The 13135-nt window shown below is 37.3% G+C and overlaps 2 protein-coding genes across 7 annotated transcripts; one reads left to right on the top strand and one right to left on the bottom strand.

Annotated features, from left to right (window-relative positions):
• Positions 1-35: 35 nt before the first annotated feature.
• On the bottom strand, positions 36-12410 carry LOC130711757 (phosphate transporter PHO1 homolog 1-like). 6 transcript variants are annotated; one of them, XR_009010766.1, is made up of 16 exons: positions 11580-12410; positions 11192-11495; positions 10048-10456; positions 9855-9903; positions 9690-9761; positions 9291-9420; positions 6391-6514; positions 6033-6282; positions 5770-5874; positions 5614-5658; positions 5331-5483; positions 4941-5219; positions 4453-4589; positions 3312-3452; positions 1818-1924; positions 36-1595 (listed from the first exon to the last, which is right to left on the bottom strand). XR_009010766.1 is itself a non-coding variant. In XM_057561482.1 (15 exons), exons 1-14 carry the CDS (start codon positions 11802-11804, stop codon positions 3344-3346), a joined length of 2391 nt encoding a protein of 796 aa, XP_057417465.1. In that variant the 5' UTR covers positions 11805-12410; the 3' UTR covers positions 36-1924; positions 3312-3343. The 6 variants fall into 6 exon arrangements, 4 of the variants coding, with proteins under 4 accessions (XP_057417465.1, XP_057417467.1, XP_057417464.1 ...); XR_009010765.1 differs by having other exon boundaries at positions 1818-3452; XM_057561482.1 differs by having other exon boundaries at positions 36-1924.
• On the top strand, positions 6496-8861 carry LOC130711758 (pentatricopeptide repeat-containing protein ELI1, chloroplastic). The gene has a single exon (XM_057561486.1). It carries the CDS (start codon positions 6619-6621, stop codon positions 8476-8478), a length of 1860 nt encoding a protein of 619 aa, XP_057417469.1. The 5' UTR covers positions 6496-6618; the 3' UTR covers positions 8479-8861.
• Positions 12411-13135: the final 725 nt, after the last annotated feature.

Below are 13135 nucleotides of genomic sequence, written 5' to 3'. Positions count from 1 at the left end.
TGACGGGATTGCAAGACTAATTTAACACAAAAAAATAACTATTGAAACAAGCAACCTATTTACTCATGTAATCATGTTCTACATTGCATCATTTCATACATCAAAAAACTTCCTAATAGTCTTACATAACATAAGGAAAGACTCAGTACTATCCCTTCTCCTTGAGATTTTACATAGAGACTCCAAGCTTCATCATCTCAAATCTTGTCTTCGGGAATACTTAGTTGAAATATCTGCAAGCTAACTACAAGAAAATTGGTGACTGGCAGCGGTTAATTGTTGTGGTTCTGACAAAATCACCACTATATATACTTGCGGCGCATTTAGTTAGCTGCCACTAGTAAAATACATTTTGCGGCGGTTTGTATTCACTTTACGGCCTCCAAAATCTTCCTTCCACAAACCCCTATTCTGTATTTCATTCACTCTCAAAATCAATCGTCTCTTCAGGCTGATTGGTAGGGAAAATACCATTCACCATGTCCTCACCTTTCTTCTCTGATTTTCAATTCCATTTTTTGTTCAAACAATTTTTTTTTTCACTCTAGCTAGTTTGTGTTCTGAATCGAGTCTTTGTTCTTGGCTCTTCAGTGATTAGCTGAATTTTTATTGTGTCTAAGGTTTATGAGATTTAAGTTGAAAATAGTGAATACACATTACTTAAGAAACATAGTATGCTGAATTCTTGGAACTTTGATTTTGAATAAACTAACATTTGAGAAGAATCTTTTGAGGTAAGTAGATGGTAATAGTCAGTTGTGTGTTGTTGATTCCTAATTTTCTCTGTGGTATTCCTACATGATACTGTTGTTTTCATGGCTGCTCAGGCTTCTAGAGTAGAACACCAAGATGCTACGGATGCTGCTATTATAGGATGCTAGGCGATCCAAAACATGTATACTCACTGGTGATAATATTTCTCTTTTCCTTGCTTGCAAATGCTAATTGAAAACATGCTCAAAGAAAACACATATTGTTAGAATTATGTACAGAACTACTTAGTCAATCATATCCAGTTTCATCTTAAATATTTTGTATTTGATTATGTCTGAAAAATTAGGCAAGGCCTGGTATTCAAGAGGCTTACTAATACTTCCTTCCCTTCATTTCAATCCAACTGGCAAACGGACTGGTCTAACTTACATAGACAGTAAAATGTATCTTGATGAGCCAACTCATTCCTTGTGTAGTCGTGTTTAATGTTCCCACATGACAATGAAAGTGATTCATAATTTTTATTTCAATTAGATTTGAATCTCGCACGTAATAAGTTTTGTTAAAATTGCTGCAAATTTCTAGAAATTTCTATATGACACCATCATATAGGGTTAGAAAAATCTAGACATTAAAATCTCTTGTAAAGTCTAGAAACTATCTAGAAGTATGTAAATAATTAAAAATGTTTACCGACATTGTATAGTCGGTTATTGAAATTCATATAGAGAGTTCATGCTGTCATTGATAAGTTTGCAGAACGGGGATTACAGTCTCTTGCAGTAGCCTACCGGGTACATGTTTATTATGCTCTATCTTTGGTGTGGTGGGAGCAAGTACAAGTTATATTACATGTTACTGACATGTGCTTGTAGTCAAACCTATGAATGAAAAAATTGAAATTATTCAGAGATTTGAAAGCATGAATAGGATTGTTTCTCTAATTTGATTTATTTCTGAATTATGTTTTTGTGTTCCTATTTCTTCTAGGTACCAACTAGCAATAGCAAAAGAATCAAGACACCCTCTGGGAATGGTAACCAACATGTACCCATCATATAATATATTGGGCCAAAACAAGGATGAAGCAATTACTGCCTTACCAGTTGATGAGTTAATTGAAAAGCTGATGTATTTTCTGGTGTTTTTCCGGTAGGACATCTTCCTTTTCTCTTTAAGTTCTCAGTAGTTGCGATAATTGCCCATCTTCCTGGAATGATATTATCAAGGTATTGTTGGTTAATGAATTTCGTTGTCCACCTCAAATGCTCAAAGTATTGCCTATGGGAGAATGTTGTTGATGTGTGGAGATAATTGAAGGAATGATTTTCACATGGTGATATGATTCGTGTATTAAATTTATGTTATCCAATTTGAGAGAAAGTTCCTTGAAGCGGTTGAGAGGCAGCTGACCAACAGGAAAGCGGGTAAACCACCACTGTATTTAACATTGGACCGGTACACACCTATATGGTCTGAGACAAGGTGCATTTTCAGTTACGGAGTTCTTTACAGAACTGAAGGTGTTATTGGAGGACTTCAAATCTGTAAAGTTTTCAACTACTTATATTAGATTCCAGTGCAACTGACCATATACTCTTTTCCCTTTTGTGGTTTAAATCTTATATTAAGATCAAGCCTGGAAATATTAAGTTACCAAATGGGAGTTTTATCACTAAAAGTGTGCTCGGACAATCAACTTTTGTCCCACTTTATACCTTAATAGTTTTCTGCACTTACCAAATTTTGCATTGAACCTAATCTCCATATCAAAGTTGTATTCAGACCTGTCATGTTTGGTTCAATCTACCTATTCTGGTTACATCTTGCAGTAGTAGAAATCTCTGAGGATGATTGGTTCGGATAAGCAAGTTGAGGGGCTCTATCATTTGGTAGGTGCTTTACAGAAAGACGTTATTGCAGCCAATGTGAGTCTGACAACTGTTATTCCTCATGGTGCTTTGTTGCTTTCATGCTTGGAATCTTTCACATGATAGACTTACTTTGTCTAAGACTCATACCTTCATCAATGTAATTAAAGTTGTAGTGTGTGACATTTTCCACTCGGCATAACAAAAGAAATTACCCTTCTCTGTTAGCACCAGTAGAGCCTCCAAAACTTTTGAATAGTTACATTGTAACATATGGGGTTCTTTTCCATCCCCTTCAATACATGTACACAAATACTTTTTCTCTATTTTGTATGATTATAGTCATTTTTTATAGTTTATCTTCATGAAATTTAAATCTGGAGTTTAGGATAGCTTTCAATGTTTTGTTGCTTTGGTTGAAAAAAAATTGACGCAATGGTGAAAAGATATGAACTGATAATGGACCAGAACTTTTGCTGTCTCAACTCTACTCAATGCAAGTGATCTCAGATCAAAACCTTTGGGTTTAATCTCCATAAGTAAAATGGGAGAGTGGAGAAGAAACATCAACATGTTTTAAATGTAGGCAGAGCATTGTTATGTAATCTAATTTTCCTGAAGTTTACTGGTCCTGTGTTGTTCTGCATGCTATATTTTTTATATATAGGGCACCTTCTTCGTAATTGCAAAATAAGTCCCCCATTGAGTTTTTGTATGGAGTAGTACCTTATTTTCATGATCTGAGAGTGTTTGGATGTCTATGCTTTGCATCTACACTCTATGCTCGTCGAGCAAAGTTTGATTAGAGAGCAAGGTGTGCATGTATGTGATACCAGCAAGCCATGAGACTTTTGTGCTACTTTATCCCTGCAATTGAGAATTTTTAATTTCAAGAGATGTATAGTACCATGAATCTATTCTTCCTTAGTACAGATCGTCAACATCACTTGATAGTTCCTATTTGGATTTATCCACATCTCATGATATCTCTCTGCACCCTGCTGCATATGATGATACTTTTCAGTGCAGACATCAGTAATCTCTTAGAAAACAGAATGATTCCCAAATTCAGTCTCCCCCTCTCCTGCTCCACCTTTGAGAAGATCTACACAGATTAGGCATTAACCACCGCATTTTGCAGAAATTATTTACCAGAAATCAACCTTTTCCACTAAACATTCATCTTTAGGTACACAGTATTCCATTTCGCCTATACTCCACTCTCTAATCTATCTTCTTGACATTGCAAGATAATCAGTCCTGCCCCTCTTTTTTTTTTTTTTCTTTTTCTAAAGGCCACACTTGTATCAAGCTTAAAGCTAGGTAAGCTTTAGATTTAGGCCCCCCTGTGTTGGAATATTAAAAAAAAAAACCTGGAATATAAAATACATAACAAGGTAATACTATGATATTATTATTTAGTGCAATAGAACCTTTCATTTGATTTTTATTTATTATTCATAAAAAATTGTGGATACAAATGAGGATGATTTTCCCTATAATCCACTGAAAAGATTAATCAAGTGGATCCATGTTCATCGACTTGACTGAGGATAACTATTCTGCTCCTTGAAGTATTTGTGTGGATGCATCTTCTAAATCAATCAAAAATATGTCAATGGGCATTAGTCTCCCTCATCCACTTCATGAAAAGGAAGTGGTACTGTCTTTACTGCTCTAAACTTGCCAGCATTATTTAGATGCTCATTCTCCAATCTAGACCAATAAAATTTAATTTAATTTAATGTAACAGTTGAAGGGATGCATCATACAAGTAAACTTTAATTACTGTATACCCGTAGTAGTTCAGACAAAATATGCATTGATAGTCTTAGAAGTGAAAAAGAAAGGAAGTTAACCCTCTTACCTGAAGAAATTCCATAGTCCTCGTCTAATAACTTCGAGTGCTGCTAGAAATAAGCTTGTGACTCTATAATCAACATCTTCAAAACTTGAGTGGAGGACAGTTTGCAACCAAGCAAGTCTCAGAGTAAAATTTAATCCCTGCATAATTTGCCAAAGTTTCCCATATAAAAGATATCTTCAAGAGTGGAGTTTCCATATTCATAATCTGAAAAGAAACCCTAATTTTCTACTATAATGTTTGCTTAACATTTGAAAAACTATAATTGCCCTTATGTTTATTTCTTTGAAATAGATTAGGAGCCTCATTTTAATGGCCTTATCATAATTCATTTTGAGAATATTTTTATTCCTGACATTGATTGTCCAATTTGCCTTTACTTGGACTATGATAATAAGTACACTAATTCTGATACATTCTAGCATTTGGGTGCCAATTTTAATCCAAGGGCTCACACTTTTTATGGAGAGAAAAGGGCCTGATTTATATACCATGGAGAAGTAGTAAATGGCTTTTGTGCGAAGCATTAATTCGTTCCTTAGCCCAGGATTCTTGGAGTTCATTTGGAACAAACCCCAATCCTTTACAAAGTCCCAATACAATTGGTACACAGTTGCTGCACTTGAAATGACCACAAAAATACACAGCCATCCAACACTCTGATCCTTTTGGTAAGCCAGTTTAGCACCTGCCGCTAACATAGCTGATACATATTTGCCTAGATTAACAAGGTGGCTTGTCTCCCCTTCATCAAACCATCTCCTAGCACACTAGAAAAATAATTAAGGGATATAAGTTTCCCCCATTTCTAAATCAGTGAATTTGAGAATATGCTTGCACAATGAGAAATAGGAGAAAAAAATCGAATTTCACAACTTTACCTGCATTGCCCTCCAATAATAGGGCAGAAAAGACACTGCATAAGCAAGATTCCTGTACTGTTTTACCCTCATGCAGTAGCCATAGTCTTGAGTCTTGTAGCTCCCAGTTATATAGTAACACGCCACAAACTCTAGGTTCCTGAGCATAGGCACCTATATAGAAATTATATAATTAGGATTGTAATTGTTAAATTTTGCTTAAAAGGCAATCTAGTAGATTTTTCTGCAATATTACCAACAAAAGTATTATTTTTCTTTAATTGACTTCACATGTAAACCCTACCTGACTACAAAGTTGATCAGCCATAAAAAAGTCCAGCATGACAACCTAGAGAGCAATAGAAAATTCAGTAAGAGAGATGTAGGTGAATTAGTGGGATTGAGTTTTGTGCCTAATTAAATTACAAGGTACAATAATGATAGTGGAAGAACATTGTACCTTGTAAAGGGGTGAAAAAATTATGTTCCTTATCACACAGAGGAAGTGGTAACGGCTTGACCGGTATACAATGTTGAAGGGGCACACTAGTATTAGTAAGAAGGTCTGCACATGTAGTAAATAAAAGTTAAATATCAGTTGGTGCAGATCTAAGTACTACACAATAGACAAGTGCAAAAATGAAAATATATTTTCTTAAAGTGAATGCAATGTACAAAATCAACAAACTTTACGAGAAAATCTGAAGTAAAAGGAAAAATTACCAGAAAAAGTAGGCCAGGAATGACTTGAACTTGGGCATAAGAATACCCTTTTGTCAGCAGAGTCAAATGAAGAGACATGAGTCCAACCACAGCAGACATCGCCATTGTACAAATCAAGAATACATCTCTGTATTTTAGTCCTTTAGTTGGGGCTAGCTCAAAAATAAAGCTGTAGTTTATACGAGTCTTTCTCCATGCGAAAATGTTGCAGCCATAAAGGAATAAATGTAGAAACATGAGGCTAAACATGCTGCAAAAACATGACAGCAATTCATGACTTATTTTCTGTTCTAGTGCTATAGCTGATGTCAAATATGAATGAATACAAGCCACAAGGTATAATATAATGCTTACATACCTAAGCACAGGGTATACAGTTTCCATGTAGACTGAATTTTGTTGTTGCCCTTTGTATAGTCCAGTTACATGAGCCATTATGCCATATCCAGCCAAAAGTGCTGAAAGGCATCCAGTGAATAGTCCTGATTTCATTTGTAATATTTAGTTAATTTTCAAAGTAACTTGCCATGCAATCTGCATTACTGCTACTAAAATCAATATACTTGTTCATCAAAAAGAAGAGGATATGTCCTTAACCGGTCCACCGGCGTCGGCCGCGGCGGCAAGAGGCTCTAATAATTCAGGTGAGGTAGAGCGCCTTGCCGCCCTAATCGACCGGTCCAAATCCATTCACCACCTTCTCCAAATCCACGCCGCTCTCCTTCGCCGCGGCCTGGACCCCCACCCCATCTTGAACTTCAAGCTCCAACGGTCCTACTCCTCCGTTGGCCACCTCCACCACTCCGTGACCCTCTTCAACCGCACCCCAACCCCAAACGTGTTCTTATGGACTTCCATCATCCACGCTCACTCCCACTCCGACCAAGCCCTCTCCTTCTACGCCCGAATGCTGGCTCAGCCGGTCGAGCCCAACGCCTTCACCTTCTCCTCCGTCCTCCACGGCTGCAACCTCCAAGCCGCCAGGGCCATTCACTGCCACGTAATCAAGTTCGCCGTCGCTTCGGCCCCCTACGTTTCCACGGGCTTGGTTGGCGCTTACGCGAGAGGGGGTGATGTGTTTTCTGCGGAGAAGGTGTTTGATGAAATGTCTGAGAGAAGCTTGGTTTCTGTGACGGCGATGCTCACGTGCTACGCGAAGCACGGGAGGCTCCGTGAGGCTCGGTTGTTGTTCGAAGGAATGGAAGCGGACAGCAGGGATGTGGTTTGTTGGAATGTGATGATTGATGGGTATGCTCAGAATGGAATGCCAAATGAATGTTTGTTGCTTTTCAGGAAAATGCTGGCTGAGAAGGTTAGACCTGATGAAATAACGTTGTTGGCTGTTCTTTCTTCTTGTGGCCAACTCGGTGCTCTAGAGTCTGGTAGGTGGATCCACTCGTACGTTGGGAATCACAAGAACGGTGTTGAGGTTCGGGTGGGCACTGCTTTGGTGGATATGTACTGCAAATGTGGGAGCTTGGATGATGCACGCAAGGTTTTCGATAATATTGTTGACAGGGATGTGGTGGCTTGGAACTCGATGATCATGGGGTACGCGATTCATGGTTATAGTGAAGAGGCTTTGAGGTTGTTTGATGAGATGTGTGGCATGGGAGTGAAACCTAGTGATGTTACCTTTGTCGCCGTTTTGACAGCTTGTGGTCATTCTGGTTTAGTCAGCAAAGGGTGGGAGATTTTCAATTTGATGAAGAATGGGTATGGGATGGAACCCAAGATTGAGCATTTTGGGTGTATGGTGAATCTTCTCGGCCGGGCTGGGCGGTTGGAAGAAGGTTATGACCTTGTGAGGGGAATGAAAACTGATCCTGATTCTGTCCTGTGGGGAACTTTACTTTGGGCTTGTAGACTCCATAAAAATGTTTCTTTAGGAGAGGAAATTGCAGAGTTTATTCTGAGCCATAATTTAGCTAGTTCAGGGACTTATGTTCTTCTTTCTAACATATATGCTGCTTCCGGTAACTGGGTCGGTGCGGCTAAGGTTAGATCATTGATGAAGGGAAGTGGAGTAGAAAAGGAACCTGGTTGTAGCATAATTGAAGTTAACAACAGGATACACGAGTTTATTGCTGGCGATTTAAGGCACCCAAAGAGCCAAGATATCTATTTGATGCTGGAGGAGATGAATTGTAGGCTCAAGGCCAACGGTTATACCCCAAAGACTGATTTGGTTTTACATGACATAGGGGAGGAACAAAAAGAACTTTCCTTGGAAGTTCACAGTGAGAAGCTTGCCTTGGCATTTGGCCTTATCAGTACCCGTCCAGGAACTACAATCAAGATTGTAAAGAACCTTCGCGTCTGTTTGGATTGTCACAGTGTGATGAAGATGATGTCTAAGATCACTGGGCGGAAAATTATAACGAGGGACCGGAACCGGTTCCACCACTTTGAGAACGGTTCATGTTCATGTGGGGATTACTGGTAAACTTAATGGATTGTACATAAATTTTTGAAGGATTTGCACAGTGCATAAGTGGGTGCCTATCCTGCAAAACATCTGATTGCTGAAATCATGTGAAGTTGTGCATTGCCTGCACAAAATTTACCAACTTCTTAGTGGTAAATTTACTCAGGATTGCTTGTCGTGAAAGTTAGCCTATATAGAGAGATTAGCATATAAAGTTAGCCTGTCAAAGTAAGTTTCCATCTCAAACTTCTCTTCTCTAGTTGTTTCTCATCAGTTGCATGCATTGTCTCCTCCAGACTCATCTCCTCAAATCCCACCCCTTCTACTTTGTTCAGTGAGTAAACTCTTCTCCCAATGTCTCCTCTGTTCAGTGTTTAAAATCCAAATATATGCTTTGCTTCCTTAAAATATACTTGTTCATCAGTGGAAATCACATACGGATAATCTTTGAGGTATAAACAGAAAATTCAATCTTTTATTTCCTTCTTGAAAAAAAATAGAAATAATCAGGGTTAAATATTATAATTGTCCCAAGGGAGGTGCTAGTTAAACTCATACATACAATGTTTTAGTGCCCCTATTGGTAGATATAAAAGCCTTTGAGGTTTTAGTATTTGAGTGAAACATGATATCCAGTAGGGACATGACATGTACTATCTTTCAACCAAAAAGTGGACCAGATACTTTATTCTTATTAGAAGCTAGTGGCTCACAGGGTCCACAATCCACATTGTGTTTTCTTTAGGCTGTAATGGTCACAAAACAAACAAACTAAAAGATCTTTTACCATAATGATGGAAAAGCGAAATAAAAAGCTAAAAGTTACTCACCAGTGAAGAAAGATACAGAATCTGATTCTTTGCACTGACTTGGTTTAAGGTACTTCATGGCCTTCCTATGATCATCTTGGGAAAAAGTTTTTATAAATAGTTCCTCCACTTCGTCGATGAACTTCACCACCTGTCATTTTTTGGACAAAGTTAAAACTTTGTGTAGAACTGAGAGATATTCAGACAAGCATATCTTATTTGTAGGTGTATGACTATAAGGCCATCTTGTGGTGCAGACAAGAATAATAGGATTATTGGCCACTAGAGATTGTCACCAAAACTTTCAGGTGTAAGTAAGGATAACATGTGGCCAAAAAAATCTCAACATGTATCAAACATTTTGGCATGACAGAAGTAAGATATTTTTTGTGACAGTTTTAATTTGTATCTGTTGTTTACCTTGTCTGAGCTGTTGAAATATGAACTCTCAACAACTTTTAGATAGATGGGGAGAATTTGTTTTTTAGTGACCTGAAACAGGAGGAAAAAAATATTTTTGTTATCTCACATCTAATATGAACACCACTTTTAAACATAAATTTTGAAGTTCCTAACTCACTTTACCTTGTCAAACTTCTTCAAAATCTTTATAAATGCAAGCAGGTTCAAATTCCTAAAAAATCAATATGATGGAGGGAACATAAGATTTGATGTTAAATTTAACACTTGTTTTTTTATAAGCATAAATTAACACTTGTTAATTTTACTACTACAAAAATAATTTTATATGTGATCAAAGAAACTTGGGGAGTTATACCTGTAATCTTTGAGATACCCTAGGCCCTTATTGAGCTCAATTAAACCTCCTTTAATCATCTTTTCTGCATGATGTAACTTTGTTTTGTTAACGTGAAGCACACCACCTTCTGCATTTCCTTTCTTTGAAGACTGGTTCAGCATGTCTTCCATCACAAGGTAACTAATTGCTGATAAGGTTTGAGATGGGGTTGTCAAAGGAATGTTTATCCTCACATTCTTCCTTTTACAAGTAGCAATGTGCCCAGACAGTGTCCTCAATTTACCATCCTCTCTTTCCATCTTCTTTGACCTCTCATCTTCATCTGATTGGGGGATATCTGAAAATGGTGCTTCATTTTTCCCCAAATCATGTGTGTAGTTACCATGTATTTGCTCCTGATGTTCTCTGCTCCTTACAGAGTCCTCCTCTGCAGGAAGTAAAAGAGTGTCGGACTATTAGATTCAATGGATAACTCATCAGTTTGTTACATTATGTTTCATCATTACTGTCACTAGGGTGGGTTGCCTACAAACTCAAGTTAATTGGTCAAGTACGAAATTCATTTTTCCTTTTGTTTTTGGTCTTTGACTGGTGTAAACCTGTTCGAAAAACTATGGCAGCCCCTTTCAACAGATAATTTTACTAGGGTTTGAACTTGTGTCCTCAGTCCTCACCCTTACGGGAATCTAGCTTGCCTACCACTGTCCACTAGACCAACACCTTGTTGGTCGTGTAGAGAAATTGTGTGTGTTCGTTTCATTATTTGACCACAATAATGTGAAAAATACATTAGTGATTCACTTATAACAAAGACCACATCTAATTGAATATGCTAGTTCAAAGAATAACTGGAATGGCAGTAAAATTAATGTATGACCCTCTTGTTAGTTAAGTAGATGTTAGGAAGGAAGTAAGGGAAGGTTAATTTTTCAACCAAATATTTGCTTCATTTGAGAAATTTTTAAAATGTGAGATTACTAGGTTACATTTCAATTATCCTATATTCATTTTATAACGCAATGCATAGTTCTCTTAATTCAAAAACAATAAATGAAGCCCCTCTCTCCAGTTTCCCTTAAAACTCCTTCATGCATAAAGGTCCAAGTTGAACATACTGAATTCTCACATTGCAAAATTTAAAAAGATAAGGTTGGTTATGTACCACTAGAGAATGTGCATGAGATAGATTCTTCCTCAGTGGACTCTTGAGAAGAGCTCCTTCTACTACCATCCTTTTCCATGAATGCAGCTTTGAGTTCAAGGAGAATATCCACTTGTTTTTTCAAGGACTCCCCTCTCTCTAGGAACTCTTTCTCCTTTGTCCTGTAAAATTTATTGACCTTATTGAGTTGGTGATCTAGACATGCAAAAAATTCTTTTGAAGCTTCAGTGTCAGCAAATTTCTCTAGCAGCTGTGTCTCATACATATCCTCTTTACAAATTGATGAAGCAACCTTCCTATGGACCTGTAGAAGACCAACAAAATGAGCCAATAATACACTATATTTATCAACTTATGTTCAGGATATTATAAAAAAAAATAGATTTACATGAATTGGTTCATGCTCTTCATGTTGATAGCCAAATAAAGAGTACTTCCTTAGTGATGTAAAGGGGGACTTCAGTACAGAACTATTTTGGTGCTTGTCTGGTGTATAGTTGATGTAATTAAGGAGTTGGATTTTTTTGAGGTCCTTTTTCAGCTGCCGGTAATCCACAAAGGCATCTTTCCATTCTGGAATGAGTTGTCCCTCAAACTGCTTAGAGAACTTCATCTCCTCTCTTTGTACTATGGAGTCCAAGGAACAAGAGAACCTGGTGAGTGTTCAGTGGAAACACAAGGTTACATTATATATTGGAAGGGAAAAGGAATTTGGATTGACATGATGGTAGGTTCTGATGCTTTTCGAACACATTTGTTTAATATCTTTAGATCCTTTGCATCTCCACTGAGGGACTTAGAAGCTATGGTGGCCAGTTTTTGCCAGAAATGGACCAAACCGCCACCGGATATGATCACTTCTCGGCCAACATGTTCTCATGAAGATTTTGAAAGGGGGGGAATTTAAAGTGGGCAGGAGTGAGAGTGAGGGCAAATTCTACTATTCAAAATTTATGTAAAGAGGGTGGCCATGTTCTGTCATGTGAAGCTTTTGTCACTTCAATTTACAAGCTAACCCATTTTTCATAGAATTTAGGCTAGATTTAACTCTACCAAAAGCTAGCTGAGGATCGCTCTATCCTATAAAAAAAGGGGAGCCTAGTACATTGAAGTTTCTGCTATGCGCGGGTTCGGGAAAAGGCCTAACCATATGGTCTAATGTATGCTGCCTTACTTTATTTTTACATAAGAGAACTTGAACCAATGATTTCCTTTTTTGAAATTTCAAAAACTTTTTAATGTTGAGCCAAGGCTTTCCTTCAATATATGGACTAAAATGTAGTGTCCAGTAAGATAAGTCGAAAATTGCTGTGTGTTTTATTGGCTAAATAGTTTGCTACCACACTAAGGTGTATTCTAATTTGACCAGCCTGATTTCCACTAATTGAAGATAACAAAAAAAGTTTCAATTATTTTCACAACCTCCACTTTTATTTAGCAACTCCTTTTCCTTTTTTGTTTGTTTGTTTGCAACATAAAGTAGAGTCCACTGATAATTGTATGCCTAACAGGTGACGCACCCATCACTTAAGCCCCATAAGGATCATTTGATCAGATTTTGCTTTTAGATTTTGATAGGTTTTGGCAACTTAAATTTGTACCACGGCAACAATATGCAGATTTGCATATGAGAATAGAACCATATCAGTGTTGTAAAATTGCATCCAACACCTATTTGAGAAATGCACTTGCAGGAGAATATAATATACATTTTCATATTTTTGTGTTTTTCAAGAACGGAATACTTGCTTAAAGGTACATTTAAGTGTGGTAAAATTAAGTCGGGAGTAGTTTTAATGTAACCTCTTTATATATTCATACCATTTTCTTTCGCACTTTGTGGAATATATAATTTGTATTCATACTTAAAAGTGTGGTGCATAATTAGTTCCCACGCACATAAGACCATAAATTTAGATGGCAAGAAAATGAAAAGAGATGACA

Source organism: Lotus japonicus, chromosome 4 (genome assembly GCF_012489685.1).
Source record: "Lotus japonicus ecotype B-129 chromosome 4, LjGifu_v1.2".
NCBI lineage: Eukaryota > Viridiplantae > Streptophyta > Magnoliopsida > Fabales > Fabaceae > Lotus > Lotus japonicus.
This window is presented reverse-complemented; position numbering and strand designations above follow the sequence as displayed.